The sequence below is a fragment of the Hemitrygon akajei genome, chromosome 7 (assembly GCF_048418815.1).
Source record: "Hemitrygon akajei chromosome 7, sHemAka1.3, whole genome shotgun sequence".
Lineage (NCBI taxonomy): Eukaryota > Metazoa > Chordata > Chondrichthyes > Myliobatiformes > Dasyatidae > Hemitrygon > Hemitrygon akajei.
This window is the reverse complement of record NC_133130.1, coordinates 177,539,796-177,566,660: the sequence shown is the minus strand read 5'-3', so window position 1 is coordinate 177,566,660 and position 26,865 is coordinate 177,539,796. Positions and strand designations below refer to the sequence as shown.

Genomic DNA, 26,865 nt, shown 5'->3' with positions numbered 1-26,865 from the left:
TTCTAAGCATTCCATATTAGCAAATTTGACAAAGAAATATAATCAAACATAGTTAGAGAAGTAGGTTTTAAAGAATATCTTAAGGGAAGAAAATGGAGAAGCATAAAGGATTAGTGAGGGAAGTTCAATCCCTTCTAAGCTGGAGGGATAGCCATCAATAGCCAAGCAATTAAACTTGGGATAATAATGAGTCCAGAGAAGTATCAAGCTCATAGAAGGTTATAGGGCTGGAGGACATTAAAAAGATAGGGTGATGAGAGGCCATGGAGGGATTAGATAACAAGGGCAGGAAATTTAAAATTAACATTTAGAAGATCTATTATAGTATATTCCTGAATTGTATATTCATAAATAGTGAATTCCTGAATAGTATATTCATAAATTGATTGCCATTACCTTTGAGCTATTACTGTACTATTATTAAAAGTACACAAAATTGATCGCAGCTAATAATTGAAAAATAAACTACCATTCAATTTCTCTATTGGGAGGGAAATAAACATTTCAGCAACTCTCACCTTTAATGGAAGAAAGTCATCATAGCTAAAAGTAGTTTGGTGGTCATATAAATGGAACATATTTAGCCGCATTCATTTGTTTGGTTCCATAAAATGTCATGCTTTAAAGTTGAAACTAAAACAAGTTAATGAATTAGTTTAATATCTCAACAGCCTCAGCACTTAGTATACTAATAATGCAAGAGGATTATGATATGCACTCCTGAAAATTCTATAAAGTTGAGTTGATTGACATCTGCATAAGTACATACATGCACAAGTATCAAAGGCACATAACATCATATAAGCAGCACTCACAACAAAAACATAAATTAAACAAATTAAAAACAAAAATAGAACAAAGAAAAAAACAGTCCACATTAGTGCAAAGTGATCAGAGTGGTCACAGTATTGCTAAACTGTACAGGCGATTAGGTTTTGTCACTTGGTTCAAGAACCAAATGGTTGATGAGAAGTAGCTGTTCTTGAAACTTAGTGGTGTGGGACTTCAGCCTTCTGCACCTTGTGCCTGATGGTAGATGCAAAAAGAGGGTATAGACTAGATGGTGGGGATCTTTAATGCATGTTGCCTTCCCCAGGCAGCGCCTCCTGTAGGTGGAGAGGAGAGGAACGTGCTTGTAATGTATTAGCAGAGTCCACTACTCTCTACATCTACCACTTCTTACATTCCTGTGCATTCGAATTCACATTCCAGACCATGCTGCAGCCAGTCAGGGTACTTTGAACGGTATATCTGTATAAGTTTGTTAATGTTCAGTGACAACCCAAACCCTCCTTAACTTCATAAGGAAGTAAAGACACTGTCTCACTTTCCGTATGATTGTTATGTATGTGGAGCTGGTTTGAAAACCTAGAACTCTTCTCAAAATAAGAGGATGCTGTTTTAGGACAAGAATAAGGCTTTCTTTCGCTCAGTAGGTTTTGAGTCTTTAGAACTCTCTCCCTCAAAGAAAGGTTTGAGCAGAGGTTTCTAACAGAGAAGTAGATAGAATCTTGATAAGCAGGGAGGTGAAAGATTACATGAATAGATGACATTGCAGAGTTAGCAATCAGATTAAATGATTAAATAGTAGAGCAGGCTCAATGGACTTGCCCCTAAACTTATTTATATGTTCATGTTGGCTACATTATATATTTTAAATTTCTCGCTGTTTTTCTAATTTCATTTGTATTTCCATTATTTTTGTTATTAGACAATAAAACCATAAGACATAGGAGCAAATTAGGCCATTCAGCCCATCGAGTCTGCTCTGCCATTCCTTCATGACTGAACCATTATCCTTCTCAAACCCATTCTCCTAGTCTTCCCTCCGTGACCTTTAACGCCCTGACCTATCAACCTCCACTTTAAATATACTCAATGACTTGGCCTTGACAGTCATTTGTGGCAATGGTTTCCTCAGATTCACTACCCTCTGCCCAAAGAATTTCCTCCTAATCTCTGTTCTAAATGGGCAGCGATCTATTTAGAGGCTGTGCCCTCTGGTACTAGACTCCCTACTATAGGAAACATCCTCTCCACATTCACTCTTTCTAGGCCTTTCAATATTTGATACATTCCAATGAGATTCCCCCCCTCATTCTTTCAAACTTCAGCGAGTACAGGCCCAGAGCCATCAAACGCTTCTCATATGTTAACCCTTATTGGCATTAACATGCCTATTCTATATTCTTCGCATATATTTTATCTCCTTTATCAAAATTCAAAATTTTAGCTGTTCACTGGTTCTTAGGCACAGGACCTTTTCTGACCATTGTTTTTGTAATCTGCTATTACTTTCCCAGGTTATTTTATAATGGCTAGATGTAAACTATTTGGAATATGGATTTTATTTTCTTTGAGTTTGATTAGATTAATTAATATTTCTCTTTTATTTTAAATGCCAAGGCATCACATTTAGTTTCATCTTCTCTTGTTACATTGACCAGATATGTCTACCTGATAAATAGTGATATAAAATAATTAATTAATGGTTCTGGTATTTCACTATCTACTCTTGATTTTATGCTGTCTGTCTCTAGTGGTTCTATTCTATTCCCAACTTCTCTTCTTATATTTATCTGCTGAAAGAATATTTTATTTTTCCTACATAATTTAGTTTCTTAGTTCCCTTTTACATTCCATAGTACTTTTTGACTTCTCTCCCTTGTTATGCTCTCTCCTACTATCCAGGTTCTTATTATAAGTTCTTTCTTTAGTCTCAAATTTTCCCTTAATTTATCATGGGATACCAAAATTATTGTAAGTGTCAAATTTACAAATTTTTACTACTCCAAGGGAATAGCTTTAAACAAGTTGCTAGCTGTGGCTCATTAAGTACCTTCACTAATCCTCTTTTAAAGTCATTTATACAGGAGTGAAAACAAATAAAGCTCATGAAGACAAAAAAGAAATAACATCTTATTTTATTTGTTAAAGAAAACCTTCATCTGAATTTTTAACGATACTTGATTAATTTAAAATGACATGCATCAACAAAAAATTGTTTTAAAAATATTTAGGGAAAAGACATTGTCAAAAATAATTTGTAGGCTTCCCCTATTTGCTATATCAATAGGAAAAAAGCAGGTTTCAAAGTATTTTAATTATTCAAAGAATGTATAAATTATACAACCTTTAGCTTTGTTTGCTTACAGGCAGTCACAAAGCAAGGAACCCAAAACAGACATCCCACCTCTCCCAGAAGTTCCGGGAGCTTCCAGGACAAACAACACAAATGGCGGACCCTAAATTTGCCAGCCTAAACCTTCATTTCCTTCACCACAGCATAGTTTGCCAGCAGTGTATATCACTTTCACTAAATGCTCCACAGAGATTAGCCAAGATTTCTTCATTGTCACTTCCTAAACTGTTGACCTCTGCCATCCAGAAGAACAAAGTAGCATTCACGTAGGAACATTCTTCCTGCAGGTTCAGCTCCATAGATGCTGCCTATCAGTTGATATATAATTGTCAACCCTATCCTTTGGAACACAGATTCCTAGCTCTGAAGAAAAGTAGGAAATGGAAAGTTCAGTTATTTCTTAACTTTGCTAGGTGCTTTAAAGTTTTCTTTTAATATTTTTATTTCTTTTTAAAGATTTAAAACCATTTTAACAATTTTAAGTGTCAAAAGCCTTGACAAGTTTTCAGAGAAATTTGAAATGACCAAATGACCAGGTGCTGTGTCTCATCATGGCCGATGTAAGAAGAACCCTGTGCAGGATCAACCCACGGAAGGCTGTTGGACCAGACAATATTCCTGATAGAGTGCTTAGAGGATGTGCAGACCAGCTAGCAGATGTTCTCACTGGAATCTTCAACATCTCCCTGAGCAGCACCATCATTCCAAAGTGCTTCAAGGCCGCCACCATCGTCCCCGTGCCAAAGAAGTCTTCAGTGTCCTGCCTCAATTACTACCGTCCCATTGCACTCACATCCATCATCATGAAGTATTTCGAGAGGCTTGTCATGAGGCACATCAAGAACCTGCTGCCCCCCTCAATGGACCTCCTGCAGTTTGCATACCATCCCAACTGTTCAACAGATGATGCCATTGCCATCACCCTCCACCTGGCCCTAACCCACCTGGACAAAAAAGACATGTACATTCGAATGTTGTTCATAGACTTTAGTTCAGCATTCAACACAATCATCCCTCAGAAACTGACTGGAAAGCTGAGCCTACTGGGCCTGGACACCTCCCTCTGCAACTGGATACTAGACTTCCTGACTGGGAGACCTCAGTCAGTCTGGATTGGGAGCAGCATCTCCAACACCATCACACTGAGCACAGGGGCCCCCCAGGGCTGTGTGCTCAGTCCACTGCTGTTCACTCTGCTGACCCATGACTGTGCTGCAACACACAGCTCGAACCACATCATCCAGTTCGCCAATGACACGACCATGGTGGGTCTCATCGGCAAGAACAACAAGTCCGCATACAGAGAGTCCGCAAACGGCTAACGGACTGGCGCAGAGCCAACAACCTGTCTCTGAATGTGAACAAAACAAAAGAGAAGGTTGTTGACTTCAGGAGGGCACGGAGCAACCACTCCCCGCTGAACATCGATGGCTCGGTAGAGATCGTTAAAAGCACCAAATTTCTTAGTGTTCACCTGGTGGAGAACCTCACCTGGTCCCTCAACACCAGCTCCATAGCAAAGAAAGCCCAGCAGCATCTCTGCTTTCTGTGAAGGCTGAGGAAAGTCCATCTCTCACCTCCCATCCTCATCACATTCTACAGGAGTTGTATTGAGAGCATCCTGAGCAGCTGCATCACTGCCTGGTTCAGAAATTGCACCATCTCCGATTGCAAGACCCTGCAGCGGATAATGAAGTCAGCTGAGAAAATCATCGGGGTCTCTCTTCCTGCCATTACAGACATTTACACTACACGCTGCATCCGCAAAGCAAACAGCATTATGAAGGACCCCACGCACCCCTCATACAAACTCTTCTCCCTCCTGCCATCTGGGAAAAGGCACTGAAGCATTCGGGCTCTCAAGACCAGACTATGTAACAGTTTCTTCCCCCAAGCCATCAGACTCCTCAATACCCAGAGGCTGAACTGACACAAACTTACTGCCCTCTACCATGCCTATCATCTTGTTTATTACTTATTGTAATGCCTGTACTGTTTTGTGCACTTTATTGCAGTCCTGGGTAGGTCTGTAGTCTAGTGTAGTTTTTTTTTCTGTGTTGTTTTTACATAGTTCAGTGTAGTTTTTGTACTGTTTCATGTAGCACCATGGTCCTGAAAAACGTTGTCTCAGTTTTACTGTGTACTGTACCAGCAGTTATGGTCGAAGTGACAATAAAAAGTGACTTGACTTGACTTGAGAGAAAACTAGCTTCCACTTTCTGCCTTGCCCCCTTCTAGAGCCTTGGCCTCAACAACATGACTTCTGAGACCTCGTACATGTTGTCAGATGCCTCAAAGAGTGTGGGCCATTGTAATTCAACACTCCTAAGATGATGGTCCAAGTTATCATTGGCTGAGGACCATTTGTTTCCTCTGAACCGAGTACTTGAAAAACATTGTTTTTACTTCTAAAGGAATAGAATTCAACATTTCAGTCTGATGTCTGCACACCAATGAAATAATCAGTGCTTAAATTAATGGTAATCTTTGGAACTTGCTATCACATACAGTAATTGAGGCAAATCTCAAATACACTTATGGTTTTGTCAGTTAAGTGCATGAGGGAGAAAAATATGTTAATGGTGGGAAAAAGAAATAAGGTGGCAGGAGGCTCGTGTGGAACATATCATCAGCACAGATATATAGCCTAATTTTTTTCTTGAATTCATTTACTTTAAGTTAAGCCAGTTTCTTGAACCATTGCAGACCCTGTGGTAAAGGTACTGCCAGAGTGATGTTGGGTTTGGAATTCCAGGAATTAGATCCTGCAATGATATAGATCCATCAAAAATCAAGCTGCTGAAAGAACTCTGGATCAAGTAGCATCTCTAGAGGCAAATGGACAGCCCACATTTCTGGCCAATCTCCTACATCAGGACTTGTCATGGATTCTATATCAGGATTTACTGTGACAGAGGGGAACCTGCAGGAAGAATGTTCCTATGTGAATGCTACTTTGTTCTTCTGGATGGCGGAGGTCAACAGTTTAGGAAGTGACAATGAAGAAATCTTGGCTAATTTCTGTGGAGCATTTAGTGAAAGTGATATACACTGCTGGCAAACTATGCTGTGGTGAAGGAAATGAAGGTTTAGGCTGGCAAATTTAGGGTCCGCCATTTGTGTTGTTTGTCCTGGAAGCTTCTGATATACTATTGGAACTAAACTTATCTAGGCAAGTGGCAGGAATTCAAATGATATTCTGACGTGCCTTACAGATGATGACGAAACCTTTAGGATATCAGAAGGTGAATGGTTAGGACACTCATTTGATGGGAAAATGTAGGGGAGAATAAAATGGGTTAAGACAGGATTAGTGTTAAAATGTATGATCAATCTTTCAGTTAACCAGAGTACCTACATAACTGTTAAGTCTATAGTTATTGGTGACCTCCAAAATATTGATAATTGGGACTCTGAAATCATAATACCATTGGTGCTAATGAAAGGTATTAAAACTATCTTTTCTTTGGAAGTGGTCATTGTGCTGCACATATTACTGAATTTATTGTCATGGGATGCAATGGAAGATCGCTTGGCCTAAGTCAATGCCTTGAGTAACTTCCATATTACTATCATTGGGCAGCGATGATCATTCCAACTACCATAAATATCTTTTTTGTATTAACACATGACAGCAGCTGGTATGGAGTCTCACAATGATTCTTTGAAGCTAAATTTGGTTAAATATTATCTTGACATCCTGTCTAGTCACCACTGTAAATAGCTGCATTTCACCACCGGAAACCAACTTTTTGATCTAAGGCTTCAACAAATTTTGTGGAAATTGAACAGCAATTTGTAGTTATTGGTCAGCTTGATCCTAGAGGTGGTTGTGGAATCAGATACAATCACCATGAGAGATCATCTACTCTATATAAAATAAAATCACCTAAAATCTCCTTTAAAACTCCTTCCTCTCATCTTAAGCCCATACCTTTTTGTTTTTGATAGCCCCTCTCTGGGGAAAAACGTTATCTTACCTATTTATGTCTCTTATAAAATTCTGAGTGAATCAAACTGGTTGAAGAATGATTTTGCCAATGGCAAGCACATCAGGAATAGATCACAATCAGCCTTCACCACGGTTACTGGTTGAAAATAGTTGCAAACGTTTTGTCTCCTATGCTGATGCGCTGTGCTTCAACATTGCTCAAAAGGGGGATTTTCTTGAGACCACAAGCTCCTTAATCAAGCTGCTTAATCATCCAATACTATTTATGAATGAATAGTTTTGATCTGATCTGGTAACTGCTGTATTGTTCAATTCTGTCTAATGTACAATGCTTCCTCTACCTAGCTAGTGTTTAGTCTTACATTATTGATTCCCCCAAATGATTTTTAGGTAGATCAGAGTTAGTTGCATAGGTTGATAATGATAAAGTGAAAGTGATGACTTCTGGAGTACAATTTTGCTTTTGATAATGACTCACAGTACATTATTTGTGCTCAGTTTTTAACTGCTGGATGTGATTGTGATTGTGATGTGTAGCATTATTATTTTGCAAATAACTTTGAATGATGGAGGTTATTCTGAGGGTGAAGATGGGACTTAATCTTCATAAGAACTGCTTGATGTTTATTCCAGTGCGAACAGATGCATCAGCAACAGGTAGATTAGAAAAGAAAAAGTCAAACAGGTACATCAAAAAGCAAAAGATTCCAGTTGCTAGAAATTCCTGCCCCTTCTCTGCAACTTAAAATATGTTCTATTCATATGCTTTCCTAATCCTGGCTTGAAATATTAATCATTCTAATCTCATCACAGAGGTTGCCTAACCGACTGCATTTTCTGTTTATATTTTGACTAAATTTATTCCTTTTGGTTCACCCACTGACTGCCTATGGCAGCTAGATCAATGAGGCTTTGGCTAGGCCTATCATTGGTGGAGCTCATGGGTCAATCTTGGTAATAGACTGCTCCTCACCCAGAGTACATCCTGACTCCATGCCACTCTGTGCTTCTCCCACCTGCTGTTAATGCATGTTGTACTAGTTTATGATGTGAAAAATGGGAGATTATTATTAGCTAAAGATTTTTTTGCCTATGTTTGACCTGTTCTGAAGAGACTTCTTGAAATCTAGACACATTGAGAATTCACGGGGCCAGTCCTGTTGACTCATTTGACCACCTCCTCCCTTAGGCCTGGTCTGCTTGAAAGGACAGAAAATAACTAGTGATTTTCAAGTTCAGCAAGCTGGAATCTTATAGCCACAAACTGGGAGAGGTTAAGACTGAAAGTGCTCATGCCTATGGGCTGCATGCAGAAAGAGTATGGATAAATTAACACTGAGAAGTTATGAAACTCAACAGAGACCAAAGAGATTTGCACTGATACATTAAATAAATGATTGACAAGGAATAATTAATATATCCATTGGGAATTCATCAGAAAGGAAGATTGATAAGAAGCACAAAAGGTGTACTTAAAAAACACAAAGAGGGAGATAGAAATAGTTCAGGATAGGTAATGGGAGAGAAAGCATTTAAATAAATATAACCACAGCAGCCTAACATAGTCTGTTGTAGAAGAGAACAAATCAACTCAATGTAGTATGTCAAACCTCTTGACTTCTTCGCATCACAGGGTCATGAGTGCTAGCTGGAGCTTAATCCCACGGGGTATTCAACAGACCTTGGTCAATATTTGTCAGCAACCATGCTCTCTACTGAGCACTTAATGGGTATATTTTTATGAACTATAAACTTAATAAAAGTGCATATTAATTGTGTAGAGAAATAAAAACCTTATTAAACAAGGTATCAGACTGTGTCATAATTCACTATAAATGACAGAAATCCTACCTAACATAAGTGTGCATGTGAATTATGTCGCAAGTTTTGTACAATCTCTTATTAAGTATTAATCAATACTTATTAAGTATTTTGCATCAGTTTTCACTGTGGAAGACATTAGCAGTATGTCAGAAATTCAAGAGTGTCAGGGGGAAGAAATGACTGTAGTTGCTGTTAGTAAGGCGAAGGTACTTGGGAAGCTGAAAGGTCTGAAGGTAGATAAGCCACCTGGACCAGCTGGACTACACCCCAGGGTTCTGAAAGAGGTAGATGAAGAGATTATGGAGACATTAGTAGTGATCTTTCAAAAATCACTAGATTCTGGAATGTTTCCAGAGGACTGGGTTTCAGCGAGGAGTGGTGTAGGTCATAGGTAATTTATTTTCCCTTATTTGTTCCTTCTTCCTTATTACCATTTGGAGCAGTTGGGATGCCAAGCAAGATAGTGGAATGCTCCTCTTGCAGAATGTGGGAAGGTAAGGAGACCTCCAGTGTCCCTGACTACACCTGCAAAAAGTGCATCCAGTTGCAGCTTCTAACAGGCTGCATTAAGGAGTTGAAGGTGGAACTACCGTAGATGAATCCCGGATCGTTCAGGGGGCTGAGGAGTTGACAGACAGAACATACAGAGAAGTAGTTATACTCAATGTGCAGGACACAGGTAATTAGGTGATCATCAGGAGGGGGTAAGGGACAAGCAGCCAGTGCAGAATACCCTTGTACCCATAACCCTCAACAGCAGGTTGTTGGATTCTGTTTGGATATGGTGGGGGAGGGGGTGTGTGACTGAGCAGAGTAGAGAAACAGCAGTCAGGCCATTGGCACTGAGTCTGGCTTTGTGGCTCAGAATAGAAGAGGGCAGAAGAGGAGAGCTGTAGTGACAGGGAATTCTTTGGTTAGGGGAACAGAAAGAAGGTTCTGTGGATGAGAATGAGATTCCCTGATGGTTTGTTGTCTCCCACTCAGATTGAATCCATAGCATTTATTTGGGAGGGTGAGCAGTTAGTGTTCCTGGTCCATGTCAGTGCCAACGAAATTGGTAGGAGAGGTGATAAGGTCCTGCAAAGTGAGTTCAGGTAGTTAGGTGCTAAGTTAAAGGACAGCACTTCCATGGTTGTGATCTCAGGGTTGCTACCCATGCCATGTGCAACTGAGGCTAGAAATAGGAAGATCATTCAATTTAACATGTGGAAATGAGATGATGCAGGAGGGAGGGGTTCAGATTTTTGGCCCAATGGATCTCTTTCAGGGAAGGTGGAAATATACAAAAGTGAACTGGAGGGGTCTAATATCCTAGCATGAAGGTTTGTTGGTGCTGCATAGGAGGGGTGGGTTAAGTGGAATTGCTGGGGATGGGAACCATAACACCAGAACAGATGGTGGAGTGGTTGTGGAGAAAAAAAATGTTGTTAAGGCTACATACATGGTCAGGAAACAAAAATTTGAGCATGATGGGACTAATGTTCTGAGTTGCATGGAGTACTGTAGGAAAGGCAGATGTGCTTAGGGCATGGATCAACATGTGGAATTATGACATTGTATCCATTAGTTGCAGGAAGGGTAGGACTGGCAGCTCAATGTTTCGGGGTTCCATTGTTTTAGACGTGATAGAGCAGGAGGGATTGAAGTGGGAGGGGTGGAATTGCTAGTCAGGATTTATGGGTAGAACTGAGGAACAAGAAAGGTATGACCACATGAATGGGATTATATTATGGACCACACAACAGTCCACAGATTTAGAGGAGTAAATTTGTAGAGAGATTGCAGTTTGTTGCAAGAAACATAAGGTTGTGATAGTAGGTGATTTTAACTTCCAACATATTGACTGGGACTCCCATACTGTAAAAGGGCTGAATAGGAAGGAGTTTGTCAAATGTGTTCAGGAAAGTTTCCTTAATCAGTACATGGAAGTCCTAATGAGACAGAATGTGATAATAAATCTCCTATGAATGAGATAGGACAGATGACAGAAGTTTGTGTAGGGGAATCCTTTGCATCTAGTGATCTTGAAGAAATGGAAGAGAATGAAATCAGGAGGGCTAAAAGAAGGCATAGGTTGCTCTAGCAGACAAGGTGAAGTAGAATCCTAAGATATATTACAAGCATAAGTATAGCAAGGGACAAAACTTGTCCTCTGCAAGATCACAGTTGTTATCTATGTGTGGAGTCAAAAGAGATGGGTGAGATCTTGAGTGGAATTTTTGCATCTGTATTTACTTGGGAGAATGACACAGACTGTATAGAAGTGAGGCAAAGCAGCAGTGTGGTGAACTACACATACCTGTCTGGACACGCCCCCTGCTGACTGCTCCTGTGGCCCCTCCCACTGACTGTGGCTCCTCCCACAGACCCCGGTATAAAGGCGATTGAGGCCTGAGCCCGGCCCTCAGTCTCCAGGATGTAGTATGGTGGTCAACTACTGCTTGTTCTTTCTTCCAGTCAATAAAAGCCGATATCTCGCCTTCACATCTCAGAGAGAGTTATTGATGGTGCATCAAGCAGTGAGGTTATGGACCCTATACAGATTACAGAGAAGGAAGTATTTGCAGTCTTGTGGCAGATTAGGGTGGATAAATCCTCAGGACCTGACAAAGTGTTCCCTTAGACCCTGTGGGAGGCTAGTGCAGAAATTGCAGGGGCCCTAGCAGAGATATTTGAAACATCCTTAGCCGTGGGAGAGGTGCCGTAGGATTGGACGGTAGCCAATGTTGTTCCACTGTTTAAGAAAGGCTGCAAGAATAAGCCATGAATTTATAGGCCGTTGAACTTGTCATCAGTGGTGGGAAAGTTATTGGAAGGTCTTTCTAAGGGACTAGATATATATGTATTTGGAGAGATAGGGACTGAGTGGTGATAATCAACATGGCTTTGTGGGTAGTAGGTTTGTCTAACCAATCTTATAGAGTTTTCTGAGGAAATTACCAGGAAAGCTGATGAAGGCAAGGCAGTGGATGTTGTCTACATGGACTTCAGCAAAGCCTTTGACAAGGTCCCGCATGGGAAGTTGGTCAAAGGTTCAGCTGCTAGGCATTCAAGATGAAGTAGTAAATTGGATTTGACATTGTTCTCATGGGACAGGCCAGAGAGTGGTAGTAGATGGTTGCCTCTCTGATTGGAGGTCTATGACTAGTGATGTGCCACAGGGATTGGTGCTGGGTCCGTTGTTGTTTGTCATCTATATCAATGATCTGGATGATAATGTGGTAAACTGGATCACCAAAATTGTGGATGACACCAAGATTGGGGGTGTAGTGGTCAAGGAGGAAGACTATTAAAGCTTGCAGCAGAATCTAGATTAACTGGGAAAATGGACTGAAAAATGGCATATGGAATTTTGTGCAAACAAATGTGAGGTGTTGCACTTTGGGAGGACAATCAGGGTAGGTCTTACATGCTGAGCAGTAGGCATTGTGGAGTGGGGTAGAACAGAGGGATCGGGGAATACAGATCTATAGTTCTTTGAAAGTAGATACGGTTGTAAAGAAAGATTTTGGCACATTGGCCTTTATAAATCGAAGTACTGAGTACAGTAGTTGGGCCTTCGACTAGGTGCTGCACACAAAGCTGCTAAACAAGATAAGATCCTGTGATATTACAGGAAAGAAAACAGCATGGAAAAAAGACTGGCCGGCTGGCAGCAGACAAAGAGTCGGAATAAAGGGGGCTGCTTCTGTTTAGCTGCAGGTAAGTAACTAGTGGTGTTCTGCAGGGGTTGGTGTGGGACTGCTTCTTTTACATGTTACATGTTAATGATTTGGATGACAGAATTGTTGGCTTTGTGGCTAAGTTTGCAGATGATACGAAGATAGGTGGAGGGGCAGGTAGGGTTGAGGAAGCAGGAAGTCTACAGAAGGACTTAGGAAGATTAGGAGAATGGGCAAAGAAGTAGTAGATGGAATACAGTGCTGGTAAGTTAATGATCTTACACTTTGGAAGAAGGAATAAAAATATTGACTATTTTCAAAACAGGGAGAAAAGTCAGAAATCAGAGATGCAAAGACACTTAGGAGTCCTCCTGAAAGATTCACTCATGGTTAATTTGCAGGTCGAGTCACTGATAAGGAAGGCAAATGCAATGTTAGCATTCATTTCAAGAGAACTGGAATAAAAAAGCAAGGATGTAATGCTGTGGCTTTATAAGGCATTGATCAGATCACATTTGGAGTGTTGTGAGCAGTTTTGGGCCCCTTATCTAAGAAAATATATGGTACCATTGGAATATGTCCGGAGGAGGTTCACGAGAATTATTACAGGAATGAAAGGGTTAATATATGAGGAGCATTCGATAGCTCTGGGCCTGTACTCACTGAAGTTTAGAAAAATGAGGGTGGAGCTCATTGAAACCTATCAAATATTGAAAGGACTAGAGTAGATATGGAGAGGATGTTTGCTGTAGTAAGGGAGACTAGGACAAGAGGGCACAGCCTCAGAATGGAAGGATGACCCTTTAGAACAGAGATGAGGAGGAATTTCTTTAGCCAGAGGCAGGTGAATCTGTGGAATTCATTGCCATGGGCAGCTGTGGAGGTCAAGTCATTGGGTTTATTTAAAGCGGAGGTTGATAGATTCTTGATTAAATAAAGGTGTCAAGGGTTATGGGGGTGAAGGCTAGAGAATGGGGTTGCAAAGGATAATGGGTCAGCCATGATGGAATGGCAGAGCAGACTCGATGAGACAATTGGCCTAATTCTGCTCCTAAGTCTTATGGTCTTATGCAACATGGAAAAAAGAGAACCTAGTCACCAGGATTTCTACTTCCAGCATTACATTTCAATGCTAGTGCAAAGCAGGGGATACATCATTCACAGTATATCATGCCACTATCAATGATGTTATACTGTAACATAAATGCAGCAAATCATGTATTGTTTGAGTGTATGGTTTTCAATTGCTTGTTAGTACTTTACTTTATTACTTTATTGTCACCAAACAATTGATACTAGAGCGTACAATCATCACAGCAATAGTTGATTCTGTGCTTCGCGCTCCCTGGATTACAAATCGATAGTAAATATAATAAAAATTTAAATTATAAATCATAAATAAAAAAATAGAAAAGAGAAAGTAAGGTAGTGCAAAGAAAACCGAGAGACAGGTCCGGATATTTGGAAGTTACGGCCCAGATCCGGGTCAGGATTTGTTCAGCAGTCTTATCACAGCTGGAAAGAAGCTGTTCCCAAATCTGGCCGTACGAGTCTTCAAGCTCCATCAAGATTCATCATCACCAAGGAGGACATTAGAAGAGCCTTCCTAAAGATAAATCCAAGAAAGACGACGGGCCCAGATGGCGTCCTGGGACGGGTTCTTTGGGCCTGTGCAAGCAAGCTAGCTGGAGTGTTTGCTGACATCTTCAACTGCTCCCTGCTTCAGTCTAAGATCCCCTCGTGTTTTAAGAAGGCAACAATAATCCCAGTGTCGAAGAAGAGTAAGGTGGTATGCCTGAATGACTATCTACCTGTGGCTCTGACATCAATTGCTATGAAGTGCTTCGAGCGATTGGTTATGGCACACATCAACCATAGCCTACCGGTCAACCTCAACGCTTTGCAATTCGCCTACCGGAGCAACAGGTCAATGGCAGATGCCATCTCTCTGGCACTACGTTCCTCCTTAGAGCACCTGGACAGTAAAGACGCATATGTAAGGCTCCTTTTCATTGACTACAGCTCTGCCTTTAATACCATCATTCCAAATAATCTGATTCCTAAGCTCCAGAACCTGGGTCTTTAGCTCTCAGATCTGCAGCTGGAACTTCAACTTCCTCACAGACAGGACCCAGGCTGTAAAAATAGGGGACAAGCTCTCCTCTACAATCACTCCGAGCACCAGTGCCCCACAAAGCTGTGTACTCAGCCCCCTGCTGTACTCACTGTACACCCATGATTGTGTAGCCAAGTTTCCATCGAACTCAATATATAAGTTTGCTGATGACACCACAATTGTAGGCTGTATCTCAGGTAATGATGAGTTTGAGTACAGAGAGGAAATTAAGAACCTGGTGGCATGGTGTGAAGACAATAACCTATCCCTCAACGTCAGCAAGATGAAGGAATTGGTCGTTGACTTCAGGAGAAGTAGTGGACCGCATGACCCCATCTACATCGGTGGTGCGCAGGTGGAACAGGTCAAAAGCTTTAAGTTCCTCAGGGTCAATATCACAAATGACCTGACTTGGTCTAACCAAGCAGAGTCCACTACCAAGGAGGCCCACCAGCACCTTTACTTCCTGAGAAAGCTGAAGAAATTTGGCCTGTCCCCTAAAACCCTCACTAATTTTTATAGATGCACCGCAGAAAGCATTCTTCTAGGGTACATCACAACCTGGTATGGAAGTTGTCCTGTCCAAGACTGGAAGAAGCTGCAGAAGATCGTGAATACAGCCCAGCACATCACACAAACCAATCTTCCGTCCTTGGACTCACTTTACACTGCACGCTGTCAGAGCATTGCTGCCAGGATAATCAAGGTAACTTACATAATTTTGCATTATCCAACCACAAAACCAAAACCACCATAAGCAAAATATTAGGCTGGACATTTTAAAACTTTGTAACAGCTGGACCCAAATAGTGATGAAAGTAAAGCCAAGGGGTCTGTCACACCAATAACTACACTGATTATATACTTTTTACAGCAGCTGAAGCCAGGACCAAACCGCATGCTACATTAATTTACTCACCTTCAAACACACTGGCTAAGGAATTGATTCAAGTCCAAACCAATCTATCTATTAGAGGCTGGTTGCACAACCATGGGGAATTGTCTCATTTGTTTATTATCAGTGAGCTAAGATGCTTGGCACAGTTCCACAGCAGAACTTGCAAACATGGAGATCATTGACTCTCACGCATATTGAGATGGTCAGAACTGTCAAGGTAGCTGGGTGGTAAAGAGATAATTCAAAGTAATCAGACAAAGTTAACATGGTTATGTGAAGGAGAAGTAATGTTTGACCAATTTATTGGAGCTCTTTGAAGTAACTTCTGATGTACATAAAGCAGAACTTGGATGATAATTAGATGTAAAGAAGGTATTTGACAAACTGCCACATCAAAGGTTATTGCAGACAATAAAAGCTCATAATGTAGGAGGTTATGCATAAGCATGAATAGCAGATTGCTCAGCTAACAAGGAACAGTAGGCATAAATGGGTTCTGTCAAGATATAATGGAAAGTGTGCCACTGGGACTGGAGCTCTGACTTGATAGTTTATATAAATGACTTGGATGAAGAAGTAAGGTTCCGAAATCTGGTGATAACAAAAAGGTAGGTAGGAAATTAAGCAGCAAGGAGTGGACAAAGAATCTGCAAGGGAATATCAATAAGTTAATTGAATGCAAAAATATCTGGGCAAATGAAGTACAATGTGTGAAAATGTTAAGGAAAAAAAAAAGAAAAATAGTAAGAGAATTTGGAGAGTTGAGATACAAGAATCATAATGTCCTGATCATCATCACCATTATGTGCCATGTCATATGACATGGATGATCATAATCTTGACATTGATTGTTCTTGGCAAATTTTTCTACAGAAGTAGTTTGTCATTGTCTTCTTCTGGGCAGAGGAAGACCCCAGCCATTATTAATACTCTTCAGAGACTGTCTGCCTGGCATCAGTAGACACATAACCAGGACTTGTGATATGGACCAGCTACTCATATGACCATCCATCACCTGCTACTATTGCTTCACATGACCCTAATCTGGAGGGCTAAGTAGATACTACACCTTGCCCAAGGGTGACCTGCAGGGTAACAGAGGGAAGGAGTGCCCTACACCTCCTACGGTGGAAACAACCTCTACCCTGCCACCCAATGTCCATATACGTGACTGAAAAGACTAGAATGTGAATACAACAAATAATTGAACATGGGAGTAGAATATTTTGTATCTGTGTAAGTGTACTGTACAGATGTAAGGACGTTATGCTTCACTAATATAAGATATCGATGAGACATGATTTGGAGTATAATTGTATATTATTGTTTTTCCTATTTAAAGGAGGGTATTAATGAACTGGAATCGGTTCAGATAAAATTTACTGGATTAACCCCTGGACTGGGTGGGATGTTTCATGAGCAAAGGTTCAACAGGCTAGCCTTTTACCTTGAAGAATGAGAGTAGACTTGGTTGGAATATATTTAGATCTTGAGGAGTCTTGATAGCATGGATAGAGACGATGTTTGCTCCTGTGGACGAACCTAGAATTGGGGGTTACTGTCTGAAAACCAGAGGTCACCCAAATAAAGCAGAACTGAGGCTGTGATAAGACTGTTTTCCTCTCAGAGGATCATAAATCGTGGAATTCACTTCCTCAAAGGGTAATGGAAGTATAGTGTTTGAATATTTTAAGACAGAAATAAGTCATATACTTCATTGTTACTTTAAACAAAGCGCACACATACCAAATGGTAGTGTAATGATATGTAATTCACTTATTTTTACATATTACCGGCAATGAATTATTTAAACAAATAAAGAATGCTTACTCAACATATTTACAATATTACTCAAATATTAAATACACAACACTCCTCCCTGCTTCAGTACAAACTCCAACTCAATGTAGAATTCATCTCAACTACAGTATATACTGTACACAGTGCAATGCAACCACTATGCAGACATCCACAGCAAAGTAAACTTTAAATTTTTGCATTTCAAACTAAAAATGTATTCACTGTGGAGGAATTATTACCCTTATGGGATAACGCCTTTCCTGTCAAGGAAGGTCACTCTGTTTGGCAGGTGGGACTTGTGGCTACAAAAACAACCTCAGGTTCTGGGGGGCCACCTCCATGGTGGTTGTAGGAATTCACTCTGAGACAGCAGGAAGTGGGTCAAAAGCTCTAGACATCTTTCTTCTTCTTCTTCTTCTAGTTTGTGCATCTTGATCTTGGGAAGGTCCAGTTAGTTCAATGGAGCATTCTCTTATTAATCCTTCTACCACAGTGTATAGACTACCAGAGGCTGACTATAATCAAGCACTGGCAATGCTGCACGATGCTGTCTCCAAACAAAAAAATAGCCCATCCCAGCACATTTCAAATTATAGTTGGAAGACTTCAACCAGGTTGTATGAAGAAAACCCTGCCCAATTATGATCTGCATATAACCTGTAGCACCAGAGGTCCTAATATACTAGACTAATGTTAATCTAAGATAAGGAATGGCTATTGTTCCTTGCCTAGACAGCATTTTGGTAAATCAGATCACTTGGCTGTCTTCTTCCTATCTGCATACAGGCAGAGCTTAAAAAAACAAGGCTCCTGAAATTAGGAGAACTAAGAGTTGGTTGTGGGAAGGAGTGGAGTAATTACAGGATTACTTTGAGTCAGTAGACACAGCCATGTTCAAGCACTCGTCTAGAGATCTAAATGAATCCACCACAGTTGTAATGGATTTCATTAGAGCAGCTGTAAATGTGTCTCAACATTCCCCAATCAGAAGCCCTGGATGAACTATGAGATCCGAAATCTGCTGAGGGCCATATCAGAGGCATTCAAGTCTGGAGACCAAGGAAGCTACAGGAAGTGCAGGTATGATCTCCAGAAAGACATTTCACCAGTGAAGTAGGAACTCTGGACCAAACTTGAATCAATGAGATGATGCTCAACAGCTGTGGCAGGGCTCGAATGCTATCAACTCCTACAAAGTTAAATTAAATGACATGGGAGACAGCAGGGCTTCACTTCTAGATAATCTCATGCCTTGTATGCTTGCTTTGACCATCAGAACATGGAGAAACCACCGCAAACACCCACATCCCCTGATGGTCCTAGAATCTCAGTTTCTGAAGCTGACGTGCAGGCTGCTTTCAGGAGGGTGAATCCATGGCAAGTATCTAGAATATTGGGGTACCTGGTCACATATTAAAGACTTGTGCTGACCAAATGCCTGATGCGTTCACTGAGATCTTTAACATTTTGCTTTGACAGTGTATGGTACTCACCTGCTTCAAGCAGGCTTCAATTATATTGGTGTCCAAGAAGAGCACGGTGACCTACCTCAAAGACTATCACTCAGCTGTACTTATATCCACAGTGATGAAATATATTGAGAGGTTGGTGATGAAATACATCAGCTCCTGCCTGAGAAGCAAATTGGATCCACTGCAATTTGCCTAGCAGAGCAACAGGTCCATAGCAGATGCCGTGTCATTGGCTCTTCAATCAATCCAGGAACATCTGGACACCAGGATGCTCTTTTTTGATTACAGTTTAGCATTCAATACCAACATCCCCTCAAAACTAATCAATAAGCTTCAAGACCTTAGCTTCAATACTTCCTTGTGCAATTGGATCCTGGATTTCCTTACTTGTAGGCCCAATTCAGTTCAGATTGGCAACAACATCTCCTCCACAATCTCCATCAGCACAGGTACACCACAAGGCTGTGTGCTTAGCACCCTGCTCTGCTCACTTTACACTTATGACTGTGTGCTTAAGTACAGCTCCACTGTCATATTCAAGTTTGCTGACACCACCACAGTTTACTGATGGTATCACACACCAAATCAAAGGTGGTAATGAATCAGCATATAGGAGGGAGATTAAATATTTGACTGAGTGCTGCCATAACAACAACATCTCATTCAATGTCAGCAAGACCAAGAAACTGATTATAGACTTCAGGAGAGGGAACCCAAAGGTCCATGAGCCAGTCCTCATTGGAGCATCAGAGGTGGGGAGGGTGAGCAACTTTAAATTCCTAGTTGTTACTATTTCTGAGGACCTACCCTGGGCCCAGCATATAAGTGAAATTGGAAAGGAAGCACAGCAGTGCCTCTATTACGAGTCTGTGGAGATTTGGAGTGACATCTAAAACTTTGATAAGCCAATATAGGTGTGTAGTGGACAGTATATTGACTGGTTGCATCATGGCCTGGTATGGAAACACCAATGCATTGAATAGAAAATCCTACAAAAGGTAGTGGATTCAGTCCAGCACATCATGGGTAAAGCCCTCTCAACCATTGAGCATATCTACATGAAATGCTGTCCTAGAAAAGCACCATCCATCATCAGAAATCCCCACTACCCAGGTTTCTTCTCATTGCTACCATCAGGTAGAAGGTACAAGGGCCTCAGGTTCAAGAACCGTTATCACGCTTCAGCCATCAGGCTCTTGAATAAAAGGAGATAACTACACTCAGTTGCTCCATCATTGAAATGTTCCTACAACCAATGATCTCACCTTACAGACTCTTTATCGCTTGTTCTCGTTACTTACTGCTATTTATTTATATTTGCATTTGTACAATTTGTAGACTCTGGTTGATCTTTCATTGATTTTATTCTGTTACTATTCTATAGATTTGCTGAATATGTCCACAAGAAAATGAATCTCAGAGTTGTATATGGTATATGTACTGTACTTTGATAATAAAATTTACTTTGAACTTTATTGGTCCCTTTACAACCTGATCTCTTCTCTTGATTTCCTCATCCACATCATCTAACAATCCCCATTTTCATTTCTCCATTGACTCGTTTCTTTTCGGCGATCCAGCTGGTCTTTGGTCTTTGCATTTACTTTTATCAGCAGCTTTCGTCTCCCACTTTAAGTTCATTGAATCACCTTAGTGCACACAAAGTAGATTCTAGTTCTTTATACTCACAAAAGCTGAACACTTGCAACTTTTCTGAAGCTCTTTGAACTCTCTTCCAGCTTAAATCAATGCTCAACTTGCAACTAACTGCCTGATTAACATTTTAGATGTTTTCTCAAACATGTTGCCTACAAAAACTATTGTAGGCATTGCTTTTCTCACTTTCACAATTCCTCTGAGCAGCATGGTCCTTCCTTGGTCCAATATGCTTTCAAACCAGAGGCACAGATGTTGGCACCAACACTTGTTTTCCTTCTGTTGGGCAATGATTCCTTGTGTATAGCATGGAGACAATTGTGGCATCATCCAGTATCTTGCAGTACCTTCAGTACCTTTCTTAATTTGCTTTCAGTTGACTTTATTACAGGAAATGTAGCATGCAAATGGTGAATGGATCTCCAATCAAATTGTAGTTATCTCAGCCAATTATGCCCCACAACGCTGGCCCTCCTGTTTTTTTTTACCACATACAAGCCCAATGTGGCTTGTTGGCTGTTGTATTTCACTGTTACAAATGTCATTCCCACAGAAGTTGTCTTTTCTCCGGTCTAAGTTCTTAGTTGGATATCTGCAGGCTTCATTTCAGTTTAGTTCAATGTCATTGAAACTCATCTTGTGAAAGGACTGAAACAGCTCAGCCAGTGTTTGATACCATTTTAATTAAACTGTCATCCATTTCTGGTGTAACCCATACTGCTTGTTTATTATTAGCTTTCACAATGTAAATCTCAAGGCTACTCAGTTCTGTATCACTCTCTCATCGTTATCAGATTTTTTTCATCAACAGCATGTAGATTAGAGCTCTTTTTGAAACTGTGACTTGACTTTTTTATCTTTATCTCTTTCATTTGCAGTCCATTTATTTTTGTCTGCTCTGTGCATGTGTCCTACTTTGTTGCATTTTCTGCACATTTCATGTTTAAACCTGCATTGATCTGGTGTCTGAGTGTCCCTGCCACAATGACAGCACAATTTGTTCGGACATGCAGGTTTATGTTTACGCATTACAATTTTGTTTACACCCACTTTCGTTCTTGAGTACAAATGAATTGCATTTGTCTGCTGTTTCCATTGATATAGCTATTTCAACTGCTCTTTTAAATGTAAGCTGTGTGCTTCAGTTAGAAGCTGTTTTTGACTGCTTTCTTGTAAAATTCCACAAACAAAACAATCCCTCAATGTCTCATTAAGCTCATTACTGAACTGACAATGCTCAGGCAACTTCTTCAATTCAGTCAGGTACATTAAAATGCACTCCCCTTTCTTTTGATTCTGCTTACAAAACCTAAAGCATTCTGCATTCGTCAAGGTTTTGATTCTAAATGCTCCTGCATTTCTTTCAGGATATCAATGAAGCTAATATCTGCTGGTTTAGTTAGAACAGTCAAACTTTGAAGCAAACTATATGTCTCTAAACCCAGTTCACTCAGCAAAATTGATACTTGTTTCTCATTGGCTATTTTATTTGCTTCAAAGTACTGTTCAATTAGCTCAGTTACAGGAGTTGTTGAACAATCGAACACATCTTTCCGATGTAGCCAGCCGTTTTTGTTCCTTTTATTTATGAGTATTATCACAGGGTATAGTACTAACTGTTTATGAACCCATGAATTCTTCCACTTCCTGCCTTTTTTAAAAACTAAAACACCTTCTCCTTGGAAGAAGCACATACTACGTTGCTTGTTATTTTACTTGACCATTTTTAATTGTGCTTTTTTTAAAAAACAAATGTCAAGCTGTACTTCAACAGGTCGATAAATGTCTTGGGTTCATTTCAAAAGTACATCGTCGCCACAGTTATAACTTCAAAACATTAAACTCACTGAAAGAAAAACAAGGAGCTGAGAGATGAGAGTCTAACTTTCTGTTTACTTTAAGCAAAGTGCACACATAACACATGGTAGCATCATGATGTATGCAATTTATGTAATTTTACATATAACTCATAATTAATTATTTAAACAAATAAAGAATACTTAATCAACAACATATTTACAATAATACTCAAATATTACTGAAATATTAAATACACAACAGGTGCAAAATCAAAGGCTGAGAAAATATTTACTATAAAAACAGTCTGGTTTGACCTCAGTTTTCAGTGGGTTTGGGGCTACCATAGATCTTTGAAAATATTCATTGAATCGTAAAGCACAGGAAAGGGCCCCTAACTGCCCCCTTTACACATACGGACAGTGATACCTATCTGAACTAATTCCATTTGCTGCAATAATGCCTTATTCTTCTACATCCTTTCTACTCAAGTACCTATCCAAAGCTTTTTAAACATTGTAATTGTATAGGCCTCAAATATCTCCTCTGGCAGATTGTTCCAAACATTCACTATCCTCTGTATGAAATTCTTACCCTTCAGATCTTCTTTGAATTTCTCCCTTCTTATGTTAAACCTGTGCTCGATCCCAGTTCTTGATTCCCTTCCCCTGCAAAAAAGACCATAATTATCTGCCCTATCTATGCCTTTGATAATTTCATAAACTTCTATAAAGTCACTCCTCAGTCTTCAACATTCCAGTGGGAATAAACCCAGCCAGTAAATCTCTTTTGCACACTTTCTCGTGATACTGCATCCTTCCTATAGTGGCAGCTAGAACTGTAACTGTACAAAGCTAGATCTTTGTAGTCTAAACAATGTTTGTACAGCTACAACATAATGTCCCAACTTTTATACTCAATGCCCTGGCCAATGTAGGCAAGCATACTAAATTCATTTTTCACTACCCTTTCCGCTTGTGTTACCTCTTTCAAGGAGCTGTGGACTTGTACTCCAAGGTCTCAATGCTCCTAAGATCACTGTCATTTGCTTTATATGTCCTAACAGAATCTAACCACCTAAAGTGCAGTATTCACACTTGCCTGGATTAAATTCCATCCTATGTGCAGATCACAATTTGAATGAAATCTTGAAGTTATAGTTTTCAATGACATCCAAATATAAGAAAACAAATATAAACTCACAGTACAGAATCCATATTGAAGCTAAATAACTAAAAGTGATATAATATTATTAAATACTTTTAATTGTCTTTGTTACTGGTGGAATGAGTATTCTTTTGCATATCTTGGTACTGCAATATATATTCTACAAAATTACATATCATACTAAATAAAATAGTACTGCAAAGCTTACTCACTCAACAGAAACTGACTGTATAGCTTCTATTTGACTATTTTGTCTGGTTACTGGGTGACATGGCCCATCCCAGCCCTGAATACTGCTCCAGGCAATCAGTTGGATTCTGTGTTTAGTCTTTGATCAACATTCAACTATCAGATTAGCATATGCACACACTCATCCTGCACTTTATCCTCTTAATAAACTTTCAAACTCCCCCACTGCTGTTCAACAGAGCAATCAGCCACTGCCTGAACCAATCCCCTACTCATTCCGCTGCTGAATACCAAGTACGTGTGCATGCTGTGTAATTGCTCTTTGACTATTCCTACAGGAGCGATTCCTACCCGTTTGATGCAGTCCGTTTTTGACAGCCGTTCTAGGATCAGCTTTGCCCATAGTGTATTGGGAATATCCTGCAAAGCAAAAGAGAATTGCAAAGAGATGAGAGGGTGAATATTCAGAGCGAAGTTCAAAAAGAATTCCAAAGCCCCTACATGATTAGGCTGAAGGAGAAAAGTGAAAAGAATCGGCAGGCACCTTTTTTTGACAGTTACTGGGTCCCAGCGGTGGTTTGGCCCGAGACCCATGGTCCAGCGCAGTGGGAGTATGGACTCACTGCTTTTAGTCTCACTGTCTGTTTGTGGTGGATCGTGCTGGTTGCTGCAGCAGCTAGTGTCTGCTTCTTCCCTTTGAAGTGTAACGTTGACAGAAGTTACAGACTCATTTTGTGTAGTCCTGCTGATCCTAGTGATCTATTAAAATTGGTTTTGTGCTTTTAGAATATCTCAGAAAAAAGTTAGTAAATATGTCCAAATTGGTTACAGTTCATATTTACAATCTTCAGCTGTGAATTTGCAATTTCCTGGACATGGCAAATACACAAGAAATATCTGTAAGATCCAATTTATATGCAGCAAAAGAACAAATTAACTAGAGTGAGAGTCAGAGCTGAAAGTGGGATATAAAATTATCTCCTCTGATTATCATCACCTATCCTATTTATTCAATACATTAACTAAACAGAGTAAAATTCCAATAGCAAATATTAAAATAGAAATCACTTTAATTGCAGTGCCTCTTCAGTTATTACCTTACCTGTACCCTTCTCCTTCCCACAAACCCTCAGCCTGCAGTATTATTTGTTCTCAATTATAATGAAATATCCATGAAATTTAAATACTTCATTGAAATGATATGATCACAAGCAATGTCAAAACACAATGCTACTTGACTTAAAATTCAGTTGTCTATTTTAATTCTCCTTTTAAACCATTTAAAGTACAGGATTCAAATTTTACATTATTTTGCTAATATACAGTAGTTGTTTTAATGCTTAGAGAATATACTAAGATAAATTGCTAATTCCTGTGTACAGAGCCAAAAAATGTAAATTCAAGATATTAAATTTTAACAAAGTGCACTGACCAGTGAAGCAAGAGCTAATTAACAAATTAAAAGCTTAAAGGAGCCAGTAAATTTCAAATGGTATCTTTAAAATAGGGGTGTATGGGGTGTCAGGGAGGGGTAGCACCTCTGGTGGGGGAACATGTTGCGTCCTTTTCAGGCAGTTTGTCCACCTTTTGTCCCCACCTGGCACTCAGCTCTCACCTGTGGCTCCCTGTAGCTGTTTGTATGCGACAGCGGCCACACCCCGGGCAACGGCTTCGACAAGCTGGCTAAACCAGGTGAGGGTAGCCAACAAGTCTGAAACCCTCTGTGAGATAGGGAATTGTCTATCCCAGCATGTGAAGACAGACTCCGGTGGATTGAGTGGATGAGACCAATAGAAGGTCCAATGGTCAAGAAGGCGGTCTCTGCAAGCGTCGTGGAATGCGCAGAGCACGACAAGACACAGAAGATATCCTGGTCATCCACTGCGCCTAGTCCCATCCCCAGCCGTCTCGACTCTTGTCTTGCCACTGGATCCAGATGGGAATTGGGAAGAGAGAGTGAGGCTGACGCTGCACAACTCTCCCTCACTTAAATCCAAATCAAGCGCTAGTCTCGACACCATCATCATCATCATAATGGTGTCAAGGTCTTCATTGACGACGATGGATGAACAAGCTTTCACTAGGAGGACTGGTGGACTTATGGCTTAGACTACTAAGAGACTTGTTAGACTGTGCAATTAAAGGCACTTCTGAAGCCACTGATTCCACTATACTTCCAAGTTAAGATGTTATGGGCGTCACAGTAGCGTAGTGGTTAGCGTGACGCTATTAGTTTGGGGCATTCCAGAGTTTGGAGTTCAATTCTGGGGTCATCTGTAAGAAGTCTCTGAATGTCCTCCCTTGGAATACGTTGGTTTTCCCTGGGTACTCGGGTTTCCTCCCGCAGTTCAAAGGCATACCGAGTAGGTTAATTGATCGTTGTAAATTTTCCCATGAGGTTAATTGGGTTTGTTGGGGATTGCTAGGGTGGCACAGCTAGAAGGGCCAGAAAGGTTTACTCTGCACTGTATCACTAAATAAAGTAAATAAGTAATAAAGTACAATAATGCACAGAACACACAAGCACAAGGAGACAAGCGAGCGGCAGTTCTGTGGGCAAAAAAGGTCTTACTAATGAGAGAGGCCAGAGGAGAATTCCAGACTGAGTTCAAGCTGAAAGGAAGACATCAGTAACTCAAATAACTATGCAGTACAAAAGTGGTGTGCAGAAGAGTAAATCTGATCACACATTGTGTGACCCTTAGACACTACACTGTGCTTAGAGTGAACAGTTTTTAAACAGCATCAGTTGCATGTATTTGTGTTCAAACAGCAGCGATTTTTGTCACTGCTAGTTAGTGAGAAATAAGCTGTAAGACAATTCAGAACTATTTTGTTCACTGCAGTTTCAAGCAATCAGACTTGGAGATGTCACAAACAGTTGGGAGTGAAAATGAAACAATGTCACTACTTCAGCAAGTTAGGAACTACAAAGCATTTGAAGCTATCAACAACCATCCTGAATGTTATCTTTGGTCCCCACCAGACACTCAGGTCTCATCTCAGCTCCAGGTAGCTGTTTGCATGCAGCCACACTCCAGTAAACCGCTTTGACAGGTAGGCTAAACCAGGTGAGGGTACCAGCAGGTGAGATAGGGACATGCCTGTACTAGCATATAAGCCAGCTCCAATGGACTGGGCGGATGACATCGACAGTGAGATCCAATGACCAGAAAGGCAGTTCTGGAAT

General features: G+C 40.4%; 1 protein-coding gene across 2 annotated transcripts in view; it reads right to left on the bottom strand.

Annotated features, from left to right (window-relative positions):
• The window catches only part of ak8 (adenylate kinase 8), a 146,020-nt gene that overhangs the window by 105,464 nt on the left and 13,691 nt on the right, over window positions 1-26,865 (bottom strand). For both annotated transcript variants that reach the window (XM_073052695.1, XM_073052696.1), the window contains exon 5: window positions 24,027-24,095. In XM_073052695.1, coding sequence (XP_072908796.1) covers window positions 24,027-24,095 — 69 coding nt within the window. The remainder of the gene's footprint in view (window positions 1-24,026; window positions 24,096-26,865) is intronic.